The following is a 27,849-nucleotide window of genomic DNA, read 5'->3' as shown; positions in this document are numbered from 1 at the left end:
TCACATTCAGAAAATTATATATGTATATATAATAAATTCCACAGCCAAACAATGTCGCAGCCCACAAGAGCCATGACAGGCAACGAACCGGAAGTCCAATATATTTATAAAACATACGAGCATCCTTACAAGAAGAGAAGTATTTGTGTCACATATGTGAACGTTCATATAGGACTGAAACTGCCACCTACGTGCACAATGGTGCACAGCAGTTGACTAGAGATCGCAAACTTCTTTCCAGAAGAAGCAATCACGTGTGTGTGTGTGTGTATGTACAGGGTGTGTCTGATGTTTGAGAACGTATTTTACCAACTCTTTCCTGTACATTAAGTTTTCTTTTTTTTTTTTTTTTTTTTTTTTACAGACAATCCTAGGAGATAATAAGCAAACACAAGAAATGAAATAGTTACAATGATGGCAGAACACAGCGATTTACAAATTGCACAATTTCTCAAAGTCACCCGATCTTTTGCCTTTAAAGTTCGCCAAGAGTTAGAAGACAATGATGGCCAAATTTCTCCTGGTGCTAAATGTAAAAAAGCACCAGCAACGCTCTGACAGCATCAGAACACACGAGTTTATTAAACAAGTTCAGAAATCTCATTGACGAGAGTCCCCAGATGTCAATGAGGTTAATTGCAAAAGATCTCAGCAAAAGGATCTCTGAAGCCACAATATGACTGTCCATGAGAATCTTCAATACAAGTCCTATGTAATGAAGAGAGGTATTAGGTTGCTGCAAAAATAATGTCGTTTGTTGACATTCAACTTCATGTCAAAAACGACATTATTTTTGCACCAAACTTATATTAACGGTCAGGTTAGGTACTATTCAGATCTTGTTTCATGCAAAAGGGTCTCTGAAGCCACAATAACCAAATAACTGACTGAAGAGATCGTAAACTTCTTTCAAAAATAAGTAATCACGTGTGTGTGTACAGAGTGCATCTGATGTTTGAGAACGTATTTTACCAACTCTTTCCTGTACATTAAGTTTTTTTTTGTTTGTTTGTTTTTTTTACAGACAATCCAAGAAGATAAAAAGCAAACACAAGAAATGAAATATTTGCAATGATAGCAGAACACAGCGAGTTACAAATTGCACAATTTCTCAAAGTCACTTGATCTTTTCTCTTTAAAGTTTGCAAAGAGTTAGAAGACAATGATGGCCAAATTTCTCCTGGTACTAAACATAAAAAAGCATCAGCAACTTTCTGACAGCATTAGATTGAAGCTATACCAATTAATAGTAAAATAAACTGATGAAAACACAATTTATTTATGTTTAACAGAAAAACTGTAAATTATTAGAATTAAGGATCGCAAAAATTATTTAATGCTATAAGCTGTAAACACTTTAGAAGATATGCATTAATGATCTGTAACCACAAACAACTATACCCCTCATAAACTATGCCCTACAAGGATATCTTAACAAATCTATTAATAAACCAATGGTGGTTTCAGTACACCTCCAATTAATAACCGTACTAACTTAGAAATCTTGAAGAATAAGCTAACATAAACAATTTAGTCAAGTGAATGATGGGGCCACCCTCTACTATAACACCATTTCAAGCTGTACCGATTAATAATAAAATAAACTGATGAGAACACAATATATCATGAAATGGAAAAAGGTGAGTGCACTTTGCACACTTACAAATAAAATCCCCGAAAACGTAATCTATATGGCTAATATTTTTATAAACAGAATTATTATCATAAAACAGTAATGGAGCCGAGCGCATAATTTATTTTGAGCAATAACTAAGCACTACTTTGATGTTTTATGCGAACCGAGATGTTTACCAATATGGACACATCTATCCTATAATGTATAACAAATACATAATAGAATAGATGCGTCCGTTTCAGTAGACCTCTGCAGTCAGGGAATTTTATCTCGATAAGAAAATCTCTCTCTCTCTCTCTCTCTCTCTCTCTCTCTCTCTCTCTATATATATATATATATATATATATATATATATATATATATATATATATATATAACTACTTAATTTACTCACATAAAATTAATATACGAAAGTATAGATTTATGCGTAAATTTTAAGCATTTACTTCAAAAGTGCTCAATACATAGGTAGAGATAGTTAGTAATTTATAATATATATATATATATATATATATGGCGATTAAGCTACACTGAATATTCGGCGTTTCATCCACTCTAGGACTCCTCAGGCTTATGCACGAATTCTGTGGTTGTTTATCGTTTTTATATGTTCCTCTCCTGTTGAGATTTTAGTTAGCCAATCAGCTTTCTAGTATCCATCGCGCCCCTTCCTATCAGCCAATGGGCATGCATTTTATCGGACAAAGGATCTGTTTTAAAACTAGGTTAGTTTTTTTTTTTTGGTTTATATATAAATATATATATGTGTACATACATATATGCACATATATATATATATATATATATATATATATATATATATATATATACATACATATATGTGTGATCGTTTATGTATATTCATGTTTATTTAATTTATTTATTTGTTTATTTTCTATTGTTTTTGTTAGTTTTAAAACTATTTTGTATCGCTATCCTAGAGTAAATGTTATCTTGTGAACGCAGTTGTTTGCTATTTCTCTTCTACAGTTTAATAGATGTTGGGGTTCTTTAAAGTACAGGATAGCAAATTTTTCATGAAGGCATAATCTACATGGGTCGTCTAGGTCCCTACACGTGGTAGCTTGTCTTATTATTTTCCATATATATATATAGGAAGTGAAGTGTCTGTCGGTGTACATTTCCCTCTGCAATAACTCTGTCAATTTTAAGTCTATAAATCGAAATTTGATATACAGGGTACTGAGATTTGGGAAAATCTTTGTTTATTCAACAAGTTCAGAATATCATTGATGAGAACCTCCAGAAGTCAATGAGCTTAATTGCAAAAGATCTCGGCAAAAGGTCTCTGAAGCCACAACTCAGATGACTATCCATGAGGATCTTCGATACAAGTCCTATGTGATAAACAGAGGTCAGTTTATGTCCGAAACTACCAAAGAAAATCGTTTAGTGAGATCCAAGACACTTTTAAACAAACTGAAACATCCTGCTGAACAAGACATGCGTTGTTGTTGTTGTTTTTTTTTTTGTTTTTTTTTCAAATGAAAAGAACTTTGACCAAACTCTCTAGATCTTAATCCGTTGGATTATTACATGCGGGGCCTTGTTGAATGAGATGCTAATAGACATCCTCACAACACGAAAGATTCTCTGAAAGAATCCACCATCAGAATAATAGACAACATCGATGAAGATTATCTTCTGCCAAAGGTTTAGGTCTTGAATAGAAGATATCATTGAAACCGAGAGAGATTTCATTGAATGAAATTATTACATAAGATTTCATTAATGAAATTATTAAATTAGATTTCATTGAATGAAATTATTACATAAGATTTCATTGAATGAAATAATTAAATAAGATTTCATTGAAAATATATAGTATATGGATATATGTGTGTGTATATGGATATATGTGTGTGTATGGATATATATATATATATATGTATGGATATATATATATATATATATATGTGTGTGTGTGTGTGTGTGTGTGTGTGTGTGTGTGTCTATATAAATATGTGTGTGCGTCTGTTCACTCATTTATTTTGTATTGATCTCATCACGACCACATTGCCAAGAAAAGATAAGCCCCGATAGCCCCCAAATCTACGATGGAATAAAGCAAGAAGAAAATCCTATTGGTAACCCGAGCCACATCGATCCACTCAGACATCTGCCTCTTTTTCTCATCCTCCTCGGCCAATTTCTCTTGGTAATGTTTCGTGAATGCCCTGACGGCCGACACGTCTGACTCGAAGCGTCGTTGGTCACCGAACCGATACGCTATCGATTCCGGCTGTTCTTCATCGCACAGACTATCCCGTTCTCCTTCAGCATTTTGTTGTTTCTTATCTTGCAGTGGAAGGGTGTAGTAATTGTTCGCCAAAGGTGGAATACCGATGTCTGCTGTAAGAAAATTACGTGACTGTATTCGCCTCACGACTGCGAACATGCACAAGAGGCGAGCAAAAAATGCCACGATCTGCAAAGAAAACAAACAAAAAATAACTATATAATTGCGCATATAATTTTTATTTTTTAGAATTCGGCTTAATTAAAAAACCAATAAAAAAATCACGGAAATGCCACGATCCACAAAGAAAATAACTACAATTGCGCATATAATTTTTTTTTTTTTAGAATTTGGCTTAATTAAAAAAAAACAAAAAAAAAAAACACGGAAATGCCACGATCCGCAAAGAAAAAAAAAAAAAACTATATAATTGCGCATATAATTTTTTTTTTTTTAGAATTCGGCTTAATTAAAAAAACAAAAAAAAACAAAAAAACACGGAAATGCCACGATCCGCAAAGAAAAAAAAATAACTATATAATTGCGCATATAATTTTTTTTTTCTTTTTAGAATTCGGCTTAATTAAAAAAAAAACACAAAAAAAAAACACGGAAATGCCACAATCCACAAAGAAAATAAAATAACTATATAATTGTGCATATAATTTTGGGTTTTTATTTACAATTCGACTTAAAGAAAAACAAGCGAAGCATGCATGGTTTCCCATGAATGCACAGTGAATGAGGCATAAAAAATGACTATGTTCAGCAGCACCCTCACCTCTATTTCGCCCCCAAAGTCTGCAGGAGACGTCAAATCCCGGTGAAAATGAACAAAGGCATCGAATATATGTCAGTCCATGTCACGGTAACACATAGTGAGCGAGTTTCTTACAGCATTTTGCATATTTTTTTTATTTTTAACTCATTTTCCCAAACTTACCGTGTTCAGCAGAGTTCAGCGCCATTTTAAATTTTCCGGTACATCGATAAATACTGTATGTTTTTCGAGCTGAATAAACATGTTACATTAAATGAAAACACTAAAAAATTATCCAGTTATGTAGAAAAGTAACTTATCTTGTCTTTGATAACATTTATTTGTTATATATTTGTTTTGTTTTTTGACAACGTTTTCGAATCTATGTGTACAATAATACAAACCCGAGAGATTTACTTACGTTTCTTAAGGCTTTAGGGACTTCTCTGACATTGTCAGTGGATGCCATATTGACAATAATTGAATTTAAGAATGTCGACAGGGCGAGTAGTGCGAGGTTCAAGCACAGGTAAAATACTGGAAAAAAAAAAAAAAAAAAATGAATAAAAATTTCCATTAAAGTACAAATACAAAATAACGGTACTTGTATAGTTTAATCAAGATCTTAAAAAATGAAAATATCGGGAAAAAAAAGTTATATTGTACGTATCTATTATGGAATGAAGTTCTCTGAAAAAAAATTCACTTAATTTAATCAAGTAGTTTTTTTTTTTTTTATAGCGAAAAAAAAAACAACTTGTTATGATACTGATCAACAGGTAGCCATGTTTTGATTTTAAGAAGAAAAGCTATCATTTAAGATTGGGGGGAGGGTCAGCTCTTTAAACTAAGTTATCTCCCCGTGGCGTGTTTTAAAAATCCATATATGGCTACCTTCCGCGCGCCGTCATAAAAACGTGTTTTTCTGCTGTAAAAAAAATTAAAAAAAAAAAAAAGAAAAAAAAAGAAAAAGAAGACTCGATCAGATTAAGTGGATTTTTTTTCCGGAAAACTTCAGTCCAAAATGGTTACGTGCAATATAACTTCTTTTTCTTTTTTTTTTTTTTTGTTGGCATTTTCATTTTTTAATGTCTTGATTAAACTGTACAAAGTACCAAAATAACATATAAAGATAGGCATGTGTCAAAACAGTCACTGATTATCTCCCCTTACTATGTTCTCTAGAGAAACATAACCTCGTCTGTCACTTATCGGTAAAAAACGACAAGCTTGTATTTTGTAAACATTTAGGTACGTGCAAAATGAAAAGCTGATGCTCAAAATGTATAAACATTTCGACTCCTCCTCCCTAGACTTAAAAATTATTAAAAAGGAAGGTAGAAGCTGATAACATACTCCCTATACTTAAAAATTATTAAAAAAGGAAGGTAGAAGCTGATAACATACGATGAACATTAAATTAGCGTATCTATATACTAATTTTATGTTCGCAGTATGTTATTACCTTTTTTATCCTCCTATTTAATAAATAGGATCTCCCGATCGAATAATTTATAATATGGAAACCGTGACACACGTATGTACATTAAAGGTACCACGGTATTAATATATGACACACGTGACACACGTATGTACATTAAAGGTACCACGGTATTAATATATGACACACGTGACACACGTGACACACGTATGTACATTAAAGGTACCACGGTATTAATATATGACACACGTGACACACGTATGTACATTAAAGGTACCACGGTATTAATATATGACACACGTGGCACACGTATGTACATTAAAGGTACCACGGTATTAATATATGACACACGTGACACACGTATGTACATTAAAGGTACCACGGTATTAATATATGACACACGTGACACACGTATGTACATTAAAAGGTACCACGGTATTAATATATGACACACGTGACACACGTATGTACATTAAAGGTACCACGGTATTAATATATGACACACGTGACACACGTATGTACATTAAAGGTACCACGGTATTAATATATGACACACGTGACACACGTATGTACATTAAAGGTACCACGGTATTAATATATGACACACGTGACACACGTATGTACATTAAAGGTACCACGGTATTAATATATGACACACGTGACACACGTATGTACATTAAAGGTACCACGGTATTAATATATGACACACGTGACACACGTATGTACATTAAAAGGTACCACGGTATTAATATATGACACACGTGGCACACGTATGTACATTAAAGGTACCACAGTATTAATATATGACACACGTGACACACGTATGTACATTAAAGGTACCACGGTATTAATATATGACACACGTGACACACGTATGTACATTAAAGGTACCACGGTATTAATATATAGTAGGTACGTGCAAAATGAATGCCGATACTCAAACATTGGGGGGGGGTGTTTTGTAATTATTCTATACTTTCACCTAACAGTGTGTGTGGGTTCGTTGCCTATGGACTCCTAAACTGTTGGGCCAATTTTTTTTTTATGAAATTTCACACAAATGTGCTTTATGTATCTGGCAGCGTTCTTTGATAGGTTTTGTATCGGAATGTCTCTGATAAGTATTGATGATCAACGAAAAAATTTGATGAAAGAACGAACAGACGATTTTGACGGAAGTTAACACGTTATACCGTCTAAAATAACAAGTGTATTTCAGAAGTTTTATTACCGCACAAGCCGAAATGCCCGGTATATAAAATCAACAGTAGGTTCTTTGATATAACAGGGGCACATTTGAAATGAATGTTTCTGGTTAAAAGCATAATTGATAGGTACGTGCGAACTAAATAGCCGATGCTCAAAATGTATTAACAGTTTGACCCCTCCCTTTACTTAAAAATTCACCAAAAATCAGGAAATTGACCAATTTCAATGAAATTTTCAGTATTTATCAAATAATGATCCTGGAATATAATGAACCCATTATTTTTATTGGAAATATATTATTACTGCTGTACCCTGCCACGCGTTGCTGTGGCTCAATTTGGTGTAATGGAAAATTCTAATAAAAAGAGAAAATGCATGTTTCTTATATTCTTAGTACAGCAATCCACTCTAAAAAAAAAAAAAATGAAAAAAATGGTACTCTTACAGAATTGGATCCTGATCCTCAGGATTACCGTCAATCATGGCTTGGGCTCGACCAACAATCAGTGGATAAAGCTAACGTTGAAACGCTAAATGTTTTTTTGTTTTTTGTTTTTTTCCTGTATACAAAAATGTGAGTTAGTAATTAATATTTGAGTGATGGGGGGGGGGGATACTATACATAGATTCGAAAAAGTTGTCCAAAAACAAATGAAAGCAAAGGTAAGGTAAGTTACATTTCTACCTAACTGGATAATTGTTTAGTGTTTTTATGTAAGGTAAAATGTTTAATCGGCTGGAAAAACAGAAATGGTTGCAGACTGTTGAATACGTTAAGTTTGGGAAATTAAGTTGAAAACTAAAAACTATACAATACAGTGTCAAAAACCCACCGAATATGTTACCATGACATAGGCTGACATAATCGGTGGGTTTGTGATAGTATTTTGTATAGTTTTTTAGTTTTAACTCACTTTCTCAAACTTAACATAATGAACAGTGTCCGCCACCATTTGTATCTTTCAAATACACCGATAAACACTGTTTTTCGAGCTGACTAAACGTTACATTAAATGAAAAGGGTTTGTATTAACAGATACAAAGAAGTTGTCAATGAATATATAACAAATAAATGTTATCAAAGGCAAGAAAAGTAAATGTTCTACCTAACTGGATAGGATTGTAGTGTTTTTATGTAATGTATAATGTTTAATCAGTTCAAAAACATGCAGTGTTTATCGGTATATTTGAAAAATACAAATGGCGGCAGACTGTATCGAATACGTTAAGTTTGGGGAAATTTTGGGAAAATGAGTTTAAACTAAAAAAACTATACAAAATACTGTTAGGAACTCACTCAATATATGTTACTGTGATGTAGACTGACATATAATCAGTGGTTTTAAATTTTGATCGATACAGGTAACGACTTTTAAGAATCCCTTTTAGTGATTACCTGGTTTGAGGATATTATACAACTAAATGGCAAATCTGCCCCAAAAATCCGGTATTATTTTACTTTAAGGCCCGTCTCATGTTCGTATATAAGGAAATATTTTATTGTAGATTTCAGTGTACTAAAAACGAATCTGCAAACCGTTTCCGTCGCAAAAAGAAAGTTTTCATGATATGAAGAAATTACTTTTTCGAAAAGTGGGTGATCACTTTTCAATTTAAATTTAACTTAGAATGAGCACCCACTTTCTGGCCACCTGAGAGAGGGGCATTTTTCTGTGTGTGTGGGGGGGGGGCGGCCGACCCCCCGCCCCTCCAACCAATTTAAACAGGTAATTTTAAAGGATTTTCCAAGGGTAGAAAGAAAACCCCCACCCAAAAAATCGTGGCCACAAAATGGGTGATCATTTTACGTTAAATTATTATGGAAAAGTGATCCTTCACTTTTTTAAACTAACATTTCTTCATATCTTGGAAACTACTCGTTTGCCTTAATTATAAAGGTTATTTTCGTTTTCAGCGACCCCGAAAACCTATAGGAGTGGTAATATTAAAGGAATTTTCAAGGGTGGAGTAATTCCTCATATTTACCTTTTTTTTTTTTTTTCCAATAACATAAGAAATTAAGAATTAGACAAATTTATGGTGCTAATGCACTTACCGATCCGTACTATTTTTTAAATCGTATTTCCAAGTTTAATTAAAGTTTTTTTTTTTTTTTATTATTCAATTGTATTCTAAATAATGTTAATGCTTCCGTACTGTTCCTTGTCTGCTTAAGTTTAATTTTTGTTTGTTAACTTGTTAGGTGAAAGTCTAGAATAGTTACAAAACACCCTCTTCTCCCCATGTTAAGAATGGCTTTTTAAATAATAACGTTATTATTTCAGCACAGATCAATAAGTGCACGAGTACCCAATTTCTTTAATAAAGAAAAAGCATTCATATTTTAGAATAGATGCAAAACTCCCTCCCCATGTTAAGAATAGCTTTCTAAATAACGGTATTATTTCAGCACGGTACCTTCTCTGCATAAGTACTATCTTTTGTTTATTAAATTGTTAGGTGAAAATATAAAATAGTTACAGAACACTCTCCCTTTCCCATGTTAAGAATGGCTTTCTTAATAGCGTTATTTCAGCACGGTACCTTCTCTGCATAAGTACCATCTTTTGTTTATTAAATTGTTAGGTGAAAGTATAGAATAGTAACAAAACGTCCTCCCCATGTTAAGAATGGCTTTCTAAATAACGTTATTATTCTATTATTATATTATTATGGTACTTTCTCTGCATAAGTACCATGTTTTGTTTATTAAATTGTTAGGTGAAAGTACAGTACTCATGCAGAGAGTGATCCGTGTTGTAATAATATCGTTAATATTTAAAAAGCCATTCTTAACATGGGGAGGGGAGGGTGTATTTTAACCTTACAATTGAATAAAAAAACATATAATAAAACTATAATTAAACCTGGAAATATGATTTTAAAAATAGCGCGGACAAAAAAAAAAAAAACTGTACTTTACCAACCAATCTTATATCGAAAAACAAAAAAAAAAAAAACTCAAAAAGCAAGCGACAAACTTTTTTTTTGGCCTTATATAATAAAGAAAAAATGTGTAAATTAAAAAATTTGGAAGATAAACAAATGAATTATGTTTTTTTTTTACTTATCGAGTAAACAGAAAATGAAATCTTTCGTCAATTCGTGGCTGTGAAATGAATTGAACCGGAAGTTCAGTTTTATCAACAGAATAGATTCGCACTAACGGTTAAAAAAACATATTTATTTTATTTAATATTTTAATAATTCGCGAGGTAAATTTATTTTAATAACATAAAAACATCCCTCGACTCTAAAGATGGGTTGTCTGAAAATTTCAAATAAATTGGTAACGTAGAAATATGGTTTTATTCACTTGTAACGAACCAAATTTACATTTTTATATATATAGATTATTATTTAAAAAAAAAAATCTTTACTCAAGTTATGGTTTTCCGTAAAAAAAAAAAAAAATAAGTGCATGAATTTATTTTTGCTTTTTTTTATGAAAATAAAGCATCGTAAATTGTAGCAATAAATAAAAAAATTTCAGGAACATTACGAAAAAAGCCTCTAAAGTCCGTATTACTGAAATCGATACAACTCCAAGAAAAATGAATTTCTCAAACTAACGATATTATCATTGAATTAAGCATTGTTTATTTAATATTTTCACACACACAAAAATTCTAATTGCAAAAAATATTTCCCCTTTTTTTAGATTACATATTTAGCATAATTTTGATATGTAAGATTCCAATATTTTCCTTGCATGAATGAACGTGTAATCTCCAGCGTAACATAATTTTCATATAATCTTGAAAAATAAAAATTTAATTTAAAAGCTGTAACACAGGAAAATAATTAAATTAAAAAATGGTAAAAATTATACAAACGTTCACGATAGGAATGTACGGATGGCGGCTGGGCAAAATAGAAAACCAGTACGTTTTGCACTCCCTCCCTACCTCCCGTCCTCCCTCCAACCATCCGATGTCATCGACAGATAGCCTTTTGACTTTCTGACATTTTGAGCTTCCGTAGAACGTACGCAAGACAAATTTTTATTCGTTTGGTTAATGTAGTGTCAGACTATCTCTGGTTATTACGGTTTATCGCCAATATCCTTATTGGAGTCTGTGACATATTTTCATTGTATGGACGCCCGGCATGAACGGAAACCCCACGATATCATTATATCATTTTTAGACAGGAGCGATACTACCCTTGGATCTTAACCAGAAGACCAAGAATGTATATTTTAGTTTCACATAGAGTACTGCTGCCACATCTGGGCAAGAGCTGCTAAAAACAGCCTATCCCGCCTTGACAGAGTACAAAATAGACTTCATAGCCTAGTAGGGGATGCCCTTTTCTCTTCCCTGCAACCTCTCTCCCACAGTAAGGACGTTGCGAGACTGTCGTTGTTTTATCATTACTTCCATGGGAAGTGCTCGTCTGAGCTCCAATCTCTGGTCCCCCTCTCGCCAATCTTTCACGAAAAACACCCATCTAGCTGAAACCAGTGTCAGTAACTTTCCCCACTCTTTATCTGTGCCTAAATCAAAGCGTAGTTTCCATGAACAAAGCTTCTTTCTTAGAAGTGCACGCCTGTGGAACTCTCTGCCGTTTGCCTGCTTCCCACCTGACTACAACTTGGATGTCTTCAAGTCCAATATAAACAAATTCCTGATGAACCGCCCCCTTAAGTAAGACACTTTATCAGATCTCCATTACTAACGATTACAATATTGCCCCGTTGATTACTGTACATGCAATAACCCTTATCCCAGAGTGATTGATAAGTGGTGACTTCCATGTAAAAAAAAATTTAAAAAAAAAGCGACATCATTTTTTTTAATTTAATTTTATTTTTGCATTGCGTCTTCGATGATCGGGAGATCCTATTTATTAAAAAACGAGGATAGAAGGTGATAACATTAAGTAATAATTTAATGTTCAACGTATGTTCTCACTTTCTATCTTCCTTTTTAATAAATAGGATCTCCCGGTCGAATAAGTCATAATCTGGAAATACATTAAAGGGGCTACAGCATTAATATATAGATGATGAATACAATAACAACAACAATAATAATAATAACCACCTAATGATGATTCGATGAAGGATTGAAAACGTTTGTGATACATATGAACTTATATTAATTGTTTTTTTTTATTTTAACACAAAACAAATCATGAGAAAAAATAAATAAATAAACAAGTATTATTTTTAACAATGTTTGCTTCAATAAAAGAAGAAATATTAAATACTTACCAAAATATGGAATCGTATCAGAAATTGGCACCAAGAACTGCATGATAATCAGAAGAATAAAAAACGATCCAAACAAGGTGATTCCTGAAAGAATTTTGCAAAAATAATGGAGAAATTTTTGAAATGTCGATGAGGATTAAATATTAAAGTTGATTAAAAATAAAAATGTTTGTTCATATCATTTGGATTCTTCAGACTACCGTTCTCACGGTGAGTGTTATTTTCACAACGTTTCAGTCGATGTAGTCTCTGACCTTCTTCAGGAGTATGTTGTTGAACTCAGGAATTTTTTTGTTGAACTCGGACCACAAATAGCAATGGCTAAGAACACATTACCTGAAAGTACTTCCTTTAAACTCCTTGGCCTAAAGTTTACAGGGAACATGAACTGGAATAGATACATTGAGAGCATTGCCAAGGTTGCTGCAAAGAAGGTGGGCTCTCTCTACCGTGCTAGAAAACTACTTACACCTAGAAGTATCCTGTACCTCTATAAGGCCACCATTCGCCCATGTATGAAGTACTGTTGTCACATTTGGGCTGGTGCATCTGCTACTAGTCTCTCACTCCTAGACAAGGTTCAAAAGAGAGTTGCCAACCTGATAGGTCCTGAACTGTGATCTAGGCTCCAGCCTCTGTCCCATCAACGAAATGTAGCATCCCTCTGCCTGTTCTACGAGCACTTTAATGGTGAATGCTCTGACGAACTACAAGCACTTGTACCGCCTCGACGTGACTACCCCCAACAAACCCAACAAGCAACTAAATCCCACCCCTTCACTGTAGAGATCCTTAGGTGTAAGAAAGCCTTCTACTTCAATAGCTTCTTCCCCAGAACTGCTAGACTTTGGAACTCCCTTCTAGTATTCTGCTTTCCTAACTGTACTGACATGCAGAAGTTCAAGTGTAATGTGAACAGACATCTTGCTACTCATCTCCCTTCATAATACCCTTGCAAGTTATGTCTCCGAATGATATGAACAAACATTTTTATTTTTAATCGACTTTAAACGTAGATTCCATGAACAAAGCTTCTTTCTTAAAACTGCATGCCTAAGGAATTGTCTTCCGTTTTTCTGCTTTCCGGCTGACTACAATATGGTTGTGTTCAAGTCTAACGTAAATAAGTTCTTGATGAGCCGTTCCATATAAGTTATCAAATTTACCAAATTTTCATTACTAATGATTATTACTATATTGTCCAATTTCTACTGTACACTCTTTAACCCTTATCCTCGAGTGGCCCCTGGGCCTTGATAAGTGGAGATGCCTACGTAAAAAAAACAAAAGTGAAAATTGAATTAAAAAAAAAACAACAATTGTATGGTATTTCAAACAGAACATTTTATTTAATGCATGCCGTCATTTCGCTAGCCATGATAAAGTAATTCGCAATTGTGTTTTGATCTCGAGCGCGTGGTTCAGTGAGGGAAGACATGGCTGGTTACCTTTAATGCCTCTAAAACCAAACTCCTATCTTTACATCATCAACGCTCTGATTCTCATCTGGCATCAATTGAAATGGATGGCTCTCGTCTAGGAGAAGCCCATGTTTTGACAAGCTTCTGGGTTTGTCCTTTACTCCTGATCTGAAATGGAACAGGTACATCAAGTCTGTTGCCAAGGTCGCTGGAAAGATGGTGGGATCCTTCTACCGCTCCAGAAGATATCTCACTACTGATGCAATTCTCTATCTATATAAAAGCCAAGTACGTTCAAGGATGGAATACTGCTGCCATATCTGGGCAGGAGCTGCTAAAAACAGCCTATTCTGCCTTGACAGAGTACAAAATAGACTTCGTGGCTTAGTGGGGGATGCCCTTTTCTCTTCCCTGCAACCTCTCTCCCACAGAAGAGACGTTGCAAGCCTATCCTTGGTTTATCGTTATTTCCATGGCAGGTGCTCGTCTGAACTCCAATCTCTGGTCCCCCCCTCGCCAATCTTTCACGAAAAACACCCGTCTAGTTGAGTCCACTGTCAAAAATTTTCCCCACTCTTTATCTGTGCCTAAATCAAAGCGTAGATTCCATGAACAAAGCTTCTTTCTTAGAAGTGCACGCCTGTGGAACTCTGTTCCGTCTGCCTGCTTCCCACCTGACTACAACCTGGATGTCTTTAAGTCCAACGTAAACAAATTCCTACTGAACCGCCCCCTTAAGTAAATAATTCATTAAATCTCCACACTAACGTACTGTATTTGCAATAACCCTTATCCCTGAGTGGCTTCCGGGCCTTGATAAGTGGTGGCCACCGTGTAAAAAAAAAAAAAAAAAAAGTGTCACCCACATTGAGGATAAAATCTTCAACCTCCAAAAGAGTGTAATTTTACAACTGAATATTAGGTGTGTTTGTGGCATGAATTTTAAAAACTATAAACCTATTATTCTTTCAAGATGTACAATCTTACTACTTGTCATTATATAGCTATTTATTACTATGCATTATTACAACATATATATATATATATATATATATATATATATATATATATATGATTAGTTTTTTTTGGAAAAAGAATTCCAGCAGAGTGCTCAATTAAAAGGAAAATCCAAATTTTAAGAGCGTACTTATATTTTGTGTACAGAAAGTTGTTAGTTGAGACAGGTCATTGGTACCGTCGGTTTCAAGCCCGATAATAAGGCCCGTTTAAGGTATCCTTATCAAGCTCTCTTCAGCCGAGAGACGAATATTGGCTGAAGAGAGCTTGATAAGGATACCTTAAACGGGCCTTATTATCGGGCTTGAAACCGACGGTACCAATGACCTGTCTCAACTAACAACTTTCTGTACACAAAATATATATATATATATATATATATATATATATAACAGCAAGTAGTTAATAAAACATGTTAAAAAACACTTTGAAAAAGAGTTAAAGGAAACACTAAATAAGTGGATAGTCCTTAATCCACAGAGTTTCGAAGAAATACTTTCCTTCTCATCAGAGGGTAGGATTTAGCAAAATGCGGGATCAGATTTTGCTTGCAAAAGTATTTGATGAAACTGCAAGTAAGATAAAGATCTTACTTGATAACAAAAAGTGAAGCAGAGGGAATAGCGTGAAGAAAAAGGTGATTTCACGTGAATGAGATTACTTTATAAATATTAATTCTTTAATATTTATAATATACTTTAGTTTTACCATCTTGGATCATTTTGGTAAATTTAATTGTAATTTTTATTTTATGCTCCTTATCTTGAGTTGAGCATATTGAGAAGTGATACACGAATTACCATTAGCATATAAGCGATGCTCTTTGTGTAAACAAATCGAGCAGAGGTAGTTCGGACGATGTCAAAACACTGTTAAACTCATGACTCACGCAGCAGCCGCCAGTAACGTAGTGGTTAGAAGCCTTGACTATTGTAGAAATGGTTGGGTTTCAATCCTGGCTTGAGGTAGTTGCTTGTCTAGCCGCACTGATGAGCTGTGAAACAGCGAAACAGTACTGTATGTGGATGACTATATATATATATATATATATATATATATATATATATATATACTGAGCAGTGGCGTATCTAGGGTATGGCAGACATGGCTCGTGCCATGGGCGCCACTCTGACATGGGCGCAAAAATTGCTTGACAAAAATTAAAATTAGTAGTTAGGTATATCTAAGGTATAGATTATTAAGAAGGGGCGCACATTCAAACTTTGCCATGGGCGCCATTTTACATAGGTACGCCACTGATACTGAGGGACGAGAGCCTGCTACTCCTCCCACGAATTAAATAAAAGGTTCCGTTCAAAATTCTGTATAAATTTCCGAGTTTGATAGAAAGATTCCCGAGTTCAATAGGATACCCCTGAAGAAGGTCGGTGGTTACATCAACTTACATGTTAGAAAAATAGCACTCAAGATGGGAACAGTAGTCTGAAGAATCCAAATGATACGAATCGAAGTATGTTGTTTTAAGAATTGTCAGAAATGTTTTAATAGAAAAAAAAAAAGAAAATTGGCAAAGAAACAGATATATAACAAACTAGCATAACGCATGGACCAGCGTTGCCCAGTGGAAATATGACACAAAGCCAGAACAACTATGCCTTCCCCCCACCACCACCAAAACAAAAAAAAAATAACCTTTCATTATTTCGTGCATTATCATATGTGAGTCATGTAAATTTTTTGACCTCGAAATCGTATTTGTCTTTTTTTTTCTTTATTGTTTGGTTTTTTTAGCTCCTTACATCAAGTGCCTTCATGTCTTGTCATAAATATCACTATGGATAAACAGCTAAAAATATATTAACACAGAACACAAATAGATAGTGGCAGTTGCTAGTGGTAACTATTTTCTTGGCTCAAGAAAATTGCAGACAAAATGAAAGCATCTGACTTCCACTGTCTTACATTATCTGGCAGCGCCACCTAGTGGAATCTACTAGTGATTGGTGTTGTTTTAGGGCGGTTACTTGCCTTTAAAACTGTCATTGTTGGTGTGTGGCAGTCAGTATTGATCACTGTCATCCAGTGGCGGGCACTGACATCTAGTGGTGATTATGACTCACATCTGCAATAACTGGAGGAGAATGATTCTTTAGGGGGTTACTGTCAGTTGATTGCACTGGTGGGTATTGCTATATTGAGGTAGTTACTTGTGGGCATTGGCTGCCTTAATTCTTTGTTCCAGTTTTCAATAAATATAAGATTTTATTATAACAGATGAATGCGACTGCAAATATGCACAAAACCTATATAAGCTAGTAGTCTGATCATAATGTGATGTTTGTATTTGCCAAGCTAATATTTTTGTTCCTATTTTACTATACGCAGATAAATGTTACCAAAGGCAGTGTAAGTTACTCTAATACCTAGCTGGATAAATTTTTAGTGTTTGACTTATTTTAAAGGGCTTATTATGTTTGTAACTATTTACTATGCCTCCCCACGGGACAGAGTTAGACACCAGGGTCGTTTTTTTAACGTGGAGAAAAGGTACAAAAATAAAAATTGTCTCAGTCGTGATGGATTTCTCCTCCACCGAAAGAGAACAAGAAATAGAAGTGCAGCATCTGAAGAACAGATTGTATTTATTTGCTCCCCCACCGAGCAAATTAGGCACAAGGCCGTTTTTAATGTGGAGAGAGAGGGAGGGGGGAGGGAAAAGGGGACCAGCTCCCGAGAGGTGGGAAATGGGAGCTGGATAGTAACTGTTGGTATGAAGGGTTGCCCCTACATTGACCAAGGTCTTATATGTGGGGTTTCCCCCCCCCATATGGTCTTTGCTTGCAGTATCTGCAGAACAGATGGTATTTATTTGCTCCCCCACCGAGCAAATTAGGCACAAGGCCAATTTTTAATGTGAGGAGTTAAGGGGAAATGGGGACCAACTCCCCGGGGAGTAAGGGAGCTGGATAGTGACAATTGGTATGAAGGGCCGCCCCCACATTGACCAAGGTCTTATATGTGGGGTCGCCCCCACATATGGTCTTTGCTTGCAGTATCTGCCGGAACAGATGGTATTTATTTGCTCCGCCACCGAGCAAATTAGGCACAAGGCCAATTTTTAATGTGAGGAGTGAAGGGAGGGGGAAGGGAAAAAGGGGACCAGCTCCCGAGAGGTGGGAAATGGGAGCTGGTTAAAGGTCAGGCATGTGGGGTTGCCCCCACATCTGGTCTTTGCTAGTCATAGCTAGTCATAGCTGCAGTATCTGCCGGAACAGATGGTATTTATTTGCTCCCCCACCGAGCAAATTAGACACAAGGCCGATTTTTAATGTGAGGAGTGAAGGGGAAATGGGGACCAACTCCCCGGGGAGTAGGGGAGTTGGATAGTGACAATTGGTATGAAGGGTTGCCCCTACATTGACCAAGGTCTTATATGTGGGGTTGCCCACACATATGGTCTTTGCTTGCAGTATCTGCCGGAACAGATGGTATTTATTTGCTCCCCCACTGAGCAAATCAGGCACAAGGCCGTTCTTAATGTGAGGTAAAAACCAGCTCCCCTAAAAGTAGGCAAAAGGGGGCACTCTGGTTACCAAAAATAATAATTGTCCCAGTATAGAGGGTTTCCCCTCCATTGACTGGTACAAATTATCTTAAGTGTAGTATCTGCCGGAACAGATGGTATTTATTTGCTCCCCCACCGAGCAAATTAGGCACAAGGCCAATTTTTAATGTGAGGAGTGAAGGGAGGGGGAAGGGAAAGGGGGACCAGCTCCCGAGAGGTGGGAAATGGGAGCTGGTTAAAGGTCAGGCATGTGGGGTTGCCCCCACATCTGGTCTTTGCTAGTCATAGCTAGTCATAGCTAGTCATAGCTTGCAGTATCTGCCGGAACAGATGGTATTTATTTGCTCCCCCACTGAGCAAATTAGGCACAAGGCCGTTTTTAATGTGAGGTAAAAACCAGCTCCCCTAAAAGGGGTCACTCTGGTTACCAAAAATAATAATTGTCCCAGTATAGAGGGTTTTTATTTAAATGCTGCCCACATCAGCATTATGTGGCACAAGGCCGGAAAGTGGGAACCCCGCAGGCTCCCCTAAAGGAGGGGCACTCCTGCAATTTTAAAAATTGCCTGAGTAACCCCGTCGGCATTCCCCGGTCGGGGCGCCTCAGGCAGCAAGCAATAAACTTGCCCCACCGGAAAGCCCGGTGGCAAGGCCTGGGAGGGTGGACCTCCTAGGTATTACCCAGGCGGTTCCCAGTATAGAGGGTTTCCCCTCCATTGACTGGTACAAATTATCTTAAGTGCAGCATCTGCCGGAACAGATACTACACTTTGATCTTGATCTTTGGCCAAGTTATAAGGCTTATTATGTTTGTAACTGGTAGTTCTTAGCACTTCAGTTAAAACAAAAAGCAAAGATGGTGGACATAAGGCTGTCAGCTTTGATTCCTGAAAATTGATAAAAAATTGAAGAATAAAATACTGATAGTAACCCGCCCAAATAAATATCACTGTGACATTTATTTGGAAAGATTTCTATCAGTATTGTGTTTTATTTTCGAGTTTTGAGCGATTCTTGAGACTACTTGCGTTTTGAACTTAGCAAACGCTTTTGAATAATTTAAAACGACAAAAAACATGTAAGTAGAACAGTGACTTATCTTTGACTTTGACAAATAGATGTTTGAGGTCCAGGTTTGGGACCTGCTCATCGTTTCAAGGGAAAAATTTCCTAGGCAACTTTGTGGCATGCGTGGCATAGAAACCCAGAAATTTGCACTTCCATTTAGGAGGATGGACAATATAAACTCGGCAGCAATCTCCAATGGGCGTCAAGTCTGCTTTTGAATGCGTTTACTGTTTGCGCTTGTACAACTGCATCTGGGAGATCATTCCATGTGTTGACAACCCTCTGTGAGAAGGTCCCTTTGTGGACATTTAGCCTACAGTGTTTTTTTTACGATTTTGAGGCTGTTCCCCCTGGTTGCGCTGTTTTTGGTGATCTGAAAGGACGGCTTTCTTGTATCATAGATCCCATGGATGTACTTGTAGAGATCGATCATGTCACCACGATTTCTTCGATGCGCAAGAATGGGCAGTCTCAAGGTTCTCAATCTTTCAGAATATGGCTTGTCCTTTAACTTTAATATAAAAAAAAACTATATTGATATTATATTTATATATTATATATATTAATTTAATATCAATTAACTGTAGAAGAAATCTTTCAGAATATGGCTTGTCCTTCAGTGATGCCAGCAGCTTGGTTGCTTGGCGCTGTACGTCTCCCAGATCACTGCATAAGGTCTTATGGTGCGGCTGCCAGACCGAGTGGCAATGCTCCAAGATAGGACGCACAAAGCTCTTGTAGAGTTGCACAAAGACTGTATTCGAGAGGAAGTCAAAAGTGCGGCGAATGATCCCAACAACTTTATTTGCTTTTGCGATGGATTTAGCTACATGTTCCTTGGAACTCAGTTTGTTCTCATGATCATGCTCTTCCAGTGTTTGTTATGTTATCTTGCCTTTGGTAACATTTATTTGCTGTCTATAGTAACACATGCTGGCTTTGACTGTGAGTACTTAGCACTTTAGTTAAAACAAAAACGAAGATGGCAGACATAAGGCTGTCAGCTTTGATTCCCGAAAAATAAAATACTGATAGGGACCCACCCAAATAAATATCATGACATTTATTTGGAAGGATTTCTATCAGCATTGTGTTTTGTTTTCGAGTTTTGAGCGATTCTTGAGACTACTTGCCTTTCGAGCTTAACAAACGCTTTTGAATAATTTAAAACAACAAAAAACATATCAACATAATTAGAAGAGTAACATTTATTTGATGTCTATAGTAACACATGCTGGGTTTGACTTACCTAGTGTAATCTTTTCTGGCCTGTCCAAATAAATATCACCGTGACATTTAGGAGGATTTCTATCAGTATTGTGTTTTATTTTCGAGTTTTGAGCGATTCTTGAGACTCCAAAGGTGACAACCTAATGGCCCTCATCTTTGTTATCACTACTTGCCTTTTGAAATTAAACGCTTTTGAATCATTTAAGACAACAAAAAACATATCAACATAATTAGAAGAGTAACTTATCTTGCCTTTGGTAACATTTATTTACTCGGTTTGGCTTACCTAGTGTAATCTTTTCTGGCCTGTCGTAGGGAAGCAGGTAAAGGACGAGCGTGAAGAGTGAAAGGAGAAACGTGGGTGCAATAAGTGTGTAGATGTAGTAGGTGGCCTGTCGATGGATCGTGAAGGTGAACACTAGGGTGATGTACGGCTCGCTGCAGCATGGGTAGTGCGAGACGATCCGTTGGGCGTCCGTGTTCCGCAGGACCCAGCGTGTATTGGAAGTGTAGCTGGACAAAGACAGCCCGCCCAATTTCAGATCCAGTTTTTCGCCATCGTAGATCGCCGAACCGAAGTTCATTTGGCACGTGTGCGTGTCGAACGGGAAGTGAGCAAAGTTTAATTTGCAAGGAAACTTGTGCTTCGCCTGTGAGAGAAAACAAAAATGATATATATATATATACACACACACACACACACACACACACACACACACATATATATATATATATATATATATATATATATATATATACACATATATATATATACATGGATTACTGTTTTAAAAATAATAAAAAAATGAATATTATTTATCTACTAAAATTGTAAAAGTCAAATGCGCCGGACTATATACACATGGTCTGGGGTTCAATTCCTGGAGAGACACAGTCGAGTTATGCTGATGAGAGTCAGCAAATATATATATATATATATATATATATATATATATATATATATATATATGTATATATATATATCTCAAATCAAATTTTGTCTATCAAAATGTCAGAATATCTATCAAAGACATTCACTTCGGATTTTACTATGACATTCAAAAGATTTTTTATTATTCAATGTAAGACAAAGAATACATCTCTTCTCTATATAAATAAAATGAACTCATTTTTTCCCATATGATTTTGACCTTAATAGGATTAAAAATCAAGATATTTCATGCAAATATAATATGCACAAACGGCAGAACAATATCTGAGGTGTGTTATAGGCTTATTATTTCTCAAATTCCTCGATAATCTTAGATTTCTATACTTTTTCTGCTGAGAAGTCACGGCCAAAATCGGTTAAGATCAATGGAAGTGGTAAAATATTTTCTCTCTAATAAATTCCTCCTCCCCCTGCCACCACTTAACACCGTTTGGGGATCGTTCACAAGGAACAGTTGAGAAGAGAACACCGGTTTGGCTTCGTAGTTCTTTCATGTGAAGTTATTTAAAATCACTAAACTAAGCTGCAGTGCTCTGTGGCGTAGTGGTTAGCGTGCTGGACAATTCACATTATATTTTCACGTTCGCGCCGACCTACCGTAGTCGTTTTTTTTTTTTTTTTCCTAAACAACTGGAATGGACTTTTCTTGGTGGCCGAACTGTTAACGTTGCAGATGTTTTTTTTTTTTTGTTTTTTTTCACACTTTATTTTCCTACTTTTACTCATGACTCCGGGTTTGATCCTTCCTACTTACCTACCATAACATTTTTTAAAACTCCAACCCCCCGTCCCGGAAACAAACACTCGGGCAACGCCGGGTACCCCCGCTAGTTTGAAATATTATAACTCCTTATCCTATAGGATTTCGATGTCTACCATCTCTTCAGAGGAGAAAATATTAACAAATAATTATAATGGTTTACACCTTATTTGCTAAAGTCAGTGAGACATGGAAAATCACAATTAAAAGTTGTTTAAGTATTTAAATGTCAGTAAGGGAAGTTAATGAAAAGACCATACCAGATGATTGTTAGATATTATATATTATATATATATATATATATTATTTTTAAAATGTAATTATCCACTGACACATGTTTCGCCGTCTACGAGTCATCAGAGTGGCTGTATCTAGCGAGATTCGAAATCGGGACCCAACGGTAATGAGCCTAAACCCCTACCCCTGGACCATCTCGCCGACTGTCTGGATGTATCGCGATTTACTTAGATGTTGTTTTGTTTTGGTTTTAGCGATATGTTTGGAATGAATTCAATTATTTACGAAAGTGCATTTTTACCGAAATGCGAGTTGGGAATAATTTTCCCTTTTAACCAATTTGGTACCCCCACATGGGGAGCGGTATATATATATATATATATTATTTTTAAAATGTAATTATCCACTGACACGTGTTCCGTCGTCTACGACTCATCAGAGTGGCTTAGACAAAATAACAGAAACACTTTAAAAATCAACAGAATTTATTTTAATATGGTGTAGGTCTATCTTTTTGCGGCAATTACAGCCTCAATTCTCCGAGGTATTGATTTATACAAATTGTGAATTTTATCCCATTATTCAGCTAAAACCAGAGAGAATATATCAGCGGAAATCGATGTTTTACTTGAATCTCCAAAATCGACCATAAATGCTCAATAATTATTTATTAATTCTAGCTGTATGGCGTGGGGCATTATCATCTTGAAAGATGGCGTTAACTTCTAGAAACAGTTCTTGAAGCATAGGTTGAACTTGGTCACCCAAAATTCCTAAATAGTCTCGGCTGTTAATTCTTCCATGAAGAGTAATCATTGGTCCAACGGATTTCCAAGAAATAGATCCCAAAATCATCACAGAATCCCCGCCATGATTTACGGTTTGGAGATAAAATACGGCCGGTGGTCGGAAACAAGGATGATTTACTAGAGAAAATCAGATGTTTCCTCGAAGAACCAATTTTGAAGGTTTTTACACCACTCTAATCGCCTTGAAACATTTCTTTGAGAGCAGGTGTTTTCTAATTGCAGCTCTTCCGTAAAATCCAGACTTATGCAGCTCTCGGCGAACAGTGTTTGTGGAAACTGGGTCCTGTAAATGTCTATTGAACTCTGCAGTGATTTTAGGAGCCATGGTCTTCTCTAACAGTCCGCTTAAGAGTCCGACGGGCTCTCTCAGACATCTTCATTTTTCAACCACGCTTATGCTTTTGTGAGGACGTTTTTCTTTCTCTTTTAAAAGTAGTCATTACTTTTGAGACAGTGCTTCTCGAAACGCTAAGCCTTCGTGCAGTTTCTGTTACACTAACACCTGCCATATGAACTCCAACAATTCAGCCTCTTTGGAAGTTCGTAAGGTTTGCCATTTTTTTTTATAGGAAATGCTTTTGATATCTTTAAATATCTAGAAAAGAAATTTATTTTAATTAAGCATATCATATGACGTAAATAATAAACAAAAAAGCATTAAAATATGTCAAGATTTGATTGCTTAAAACATGTTCAAAGATTGATGACAAAAATGTTAGGCGTTTCTCTTATTTTGTCCCCCCCCATATATATATATATATATATATATATATATATATATATATATATATATATATATACGCAGAAAGTCTACAATTAAGAAACGGCGCAAATAAGAAAAAAGACCACCCTGAAACCACACACACACACACACACAAACACACATATATATATATATATATATATATATATATATATATATATATATATATATATATATATATATATATATATATATACTCTTCGGAGTAGTTTTTATTTAACAATCAGTGGTTATGTAAACGTGAGATTGTAGGTTTACAAAATATTACTGGCAGCAATATTCTATAAGTTATCCCATCTAAACGAGAATTGCTCGATATTCAAGATAGAGCAAATAAATTAAATTGTAATTCAATGAATTTCAAAAAACTCTCATTGAAATGAAATGAAGTGGTTGAGTTTCATATCAAAGAATTTTTATTATTCTAAGCAAGACAAAGAATGTTTTAGAAAGTTTATCTCCTTAACCTATAGGGTTTCGATGTCTACCATCTCATCAGAGGAGTGAAAATATTAGCAAATAGTTATAAAGGTATGCACCCTATTTGCTAAAGTCAGTGAGACATGGAAGGTCAAAGTGAAAATAATATATTTATCAGAAGTTCTGTAGCAGGAGTATTTGTATAAAAAGGATATGAATGTTTTTGTTGATCCAACTTGTTTGGTAAAATCCATATTATATGTTCTTTACATCCGTTTGGTAATAGTTTCCAAGTTATATCCTGGGTAATCCGCATAGCTGTGTATATATCCGAATCGGGCAAGTGCTTGTTTAAATCTGTTTTGGGTCCTCCTGCTACAGAACTTCTGATAAATATATTATTTTCACTTTGACTTTCCATGTCTCACTGACTTTAGCAAATAGGGTGCATACCTTTATAACTATTTGCTAATATTTTCACTCCTCTGATGAGATGGTAGACATCGAAACCCTATAAGTTAAGGAGATAAACTTTCTAAAACATTCTTTGTCTTGCTTAGAATAATAAAAATTCTTTGATATGAAACTCAACCACTTCATTTTATTTCAATGAGAGTTTTTTGAAATTCATTGAATTACAATTTAATATATATATATATATATATATATATATATAGAGAGAGAGAGAGAGAGAGAGAGAGAGAGAAGAGAGAGAGAGAGAGAGAGAGAGAGAGAGAGAGAGAAAGAAAGTCTACAATTAAGAAACAGCGCAAATAAGAATAAAAAAAGACCACCCTGGAACCACACACACACACACACACACACACACACACACACGCGCGCACACATATATAATCTTTGAAGTTTTTCAACCTTTAAAACGATATAAAAACTTATTTAATTTATATATATATATATATATATATATATATATATATATATATATATATCCGTATCAGTGACCCGTTGGGTCATATGCACTATCAGTATTGTATCTTGATTTATAAACGAAATAGCTGATGTGACTTACAGTTCGTGTCCACGTCACGGCACCATTATGCTCCACGCTGGCATACGCCTCCTTGTACTTGCTCTCCGGTTCCTTTGCGCTGTTTTAAACGTAAGAAAACAAATCCAGATTATTAAAAGACAAGCAACATTATCTGGTGTTGTCCGGGTAATAAAAAAAAAATCAGGTGAGTTATAACCTTGCGGAGTGCATAAACATTTTTATATTCTAATAGTGACTTTAAAAATGCGTATATTAGATATGTTTGAAGCCATTTATTTACATGCGAAATCTTAAACACTTTAATTCTACGTCTTTCTTATTTCATACTTTTGTCGTATGGAACAATTCAGTAACTAGTTAAACGCGGAGGCAAATTACATATCTGCTGCTGATAATATTTCGTCACAACTTTATATATTTTTTCTGTAGATATTGTAAGATATATATATATATATATATATATATATATATATATATATATATATAGAGAGAGAGAGAGAGAGAGAGAGAGAGAGAGAGAGAGATATGTGCAAATATATAAATGAAAAAATTCTATATTTGAACTTTCAAGATGTTTACAATCTTTACGTTTATTTCTTTAAGTACCTAGAACTGCACAATTTTTACGGCACTTGTTTCATTGCGATTATGAGCGGTCAAGATTTTTTGTGATTGGTTTAATATTTATAAAACGATCACATCATGTAGAGAGAGACGCCATGTTTGTGAAGGTTTGACGCATTCGTTTTTTGAATAAGTTGTTTATTCCCGATCTGTCATTAAAGCAATCCTAGAATCAGTTTCGAACAGAATCTTCAACCTTTCTACCAACTATAGTATATTCTGCTTATTATGTCATTTTTGGAATTTATTCCGACCTTAAATTATCAGGGAAGACTGGTATGAATACAAGGTGATACACAATTAAATAAACGTATTTCTCCATAAACATACACACTTGATAGAAACGCTGGTTGAGTTTGCATTTTTTTTTTGTTGTTGCCATATTGCTGTTGGAGCATAGAATCAGTAGAAGTCCGTTTGTTGTTTTTACAGTAGTCTTTTGAAATGTCGGAACGGTGTATTGGTCACGCAGAATTCACGTTAGGGCTTGTGCTCCTTGATAGAAGCGCTGGTGGAGTTTGAATAAAATAAAATACCTATTAGATACGTTTGAAGTCAAAACAACGCATTATTAAAAAATAAACAGATTTATTTTCTCAAAACTCTTCAAACATATCATGTAGATGGTTATTCATTAAAGCACATGAAAGGAGATTCATTTCCAAACAAAATGGTGGTATTTTTTTTTTTTTTTTTTACAAAGGGGTCACCACTTATCAAGGCCACTTGAGGATAAGGGCTATGAGTGTACAGTAGTCAATGGGATAATTTCTTAGTAATCGTTAGTAGTAGTAGGTAAATTGGATTATTTAATGGGACGGTTCATCGAGAATTTGTTTACGTTAGACTTGAAAACAACCAAATTGTAGTCAGCTGGAAAACAGACTAACGGAAGAGAGTTCCACAGGCGTGGAGTTCTGAGAAAGAAGCTTTGTTCATGGAATCTACGTTTCGGTTATTACAAAATAAACAGATATTTATTTTGTCCGAAATTTATATTGAAATTCATAAAACTATTTCGGAGATATACTTCATCTTCAGTATGTCTTTTTTTTTCTTTTTTTTTTGCCATATTGCTGTTGGAGCATAGAATCAGTAGAAGTCTGTTTGTTGTTTTTACGGTAGTCTTTTGAAATGTCGAAACGGTGCGTGGGTCACACGGAATTCACGTTAGGGTTTGTGCTCCTTGATAGAAGCGCTGGTTGAGTTTGAATAAAATAAAATACCTATTAGATACGTATATATATATATATATATATATATATATATATATATATATATATATACATATATATATGTATATATATATACATATATATATATGTATATATATATATATATATATATATATATATATATATATAATTTAAAGGAGATTAGAATAATAGTCTAAAGAGCTAAGTGTATTTTAATGTAATAGTGAAATTACTAGTTTAATTAAAATACAGGAAATGCTCGTTGTAATTTAGATATATAATAAGCTCGA

The 27,849-nt window shown here is 35.0% G+C and overlaps 1 protein-coding gene across 1 annotated transcript in view; it reads right to left on the bottom strand.

Moving 5' to 3' along the window:
* Positions 1–3,598: 3,598 nt before the first annotated feature.
* The window catches only part of LOC145268626 (neuronal acetylcholine receptor subunit alpha-9-I-like), an 87,810-nt gene continuing 63,559 nt past the window's right edge, over positions 3,599–27,849 (bottom strand). The window contains exons 5-9 of the mRNA XM_080124100.1: positions 25,758–25,836; positions 21,073–21,436; positions 12,525–12,608; positions 5,078–5,193; positions 3,599–4,085 (exon numbers count right to left, since the gene is read on the bottom strand). Of these exons, the coding sequence (XP_079980226.1) occupies positions 3,663–4,085; positions 5,078–5,193; positions 12,525–12,608; positions 21,073–21,436; positions 25,758–25,836 (1,066 nt within the window). The 3' untranslated portion in view covers positions 3,599–3,662. The remainder of the gene's footprint in view (positions 4,086–5,077; positions 5,194–12,524; positions 12,609–21,072; positions 21,437–25,757; positions 25,837–27,849) is intronic.

Source organism: Euprymna scolopes, chromosome 44, assembly GCF_053919585.1.
Source record: "Euprymna scolopes isolate OS-2025 chromosome 44, ASM5391958v1, whole genome shotgun sequence".
NCBI classification, from domain to species: domain Eukaryota; kingdom Metazoa; phylum Mollusca; class Cephalopoda; order Sepiida; family Sepiolidae; genus Euprymna; species Euprymna scolopes.
The sequence above is the reverse complement of the archived record's forward strand: the minus strand, read 5'-3'. Positions and strand labels throughout refer to the sequence as shown.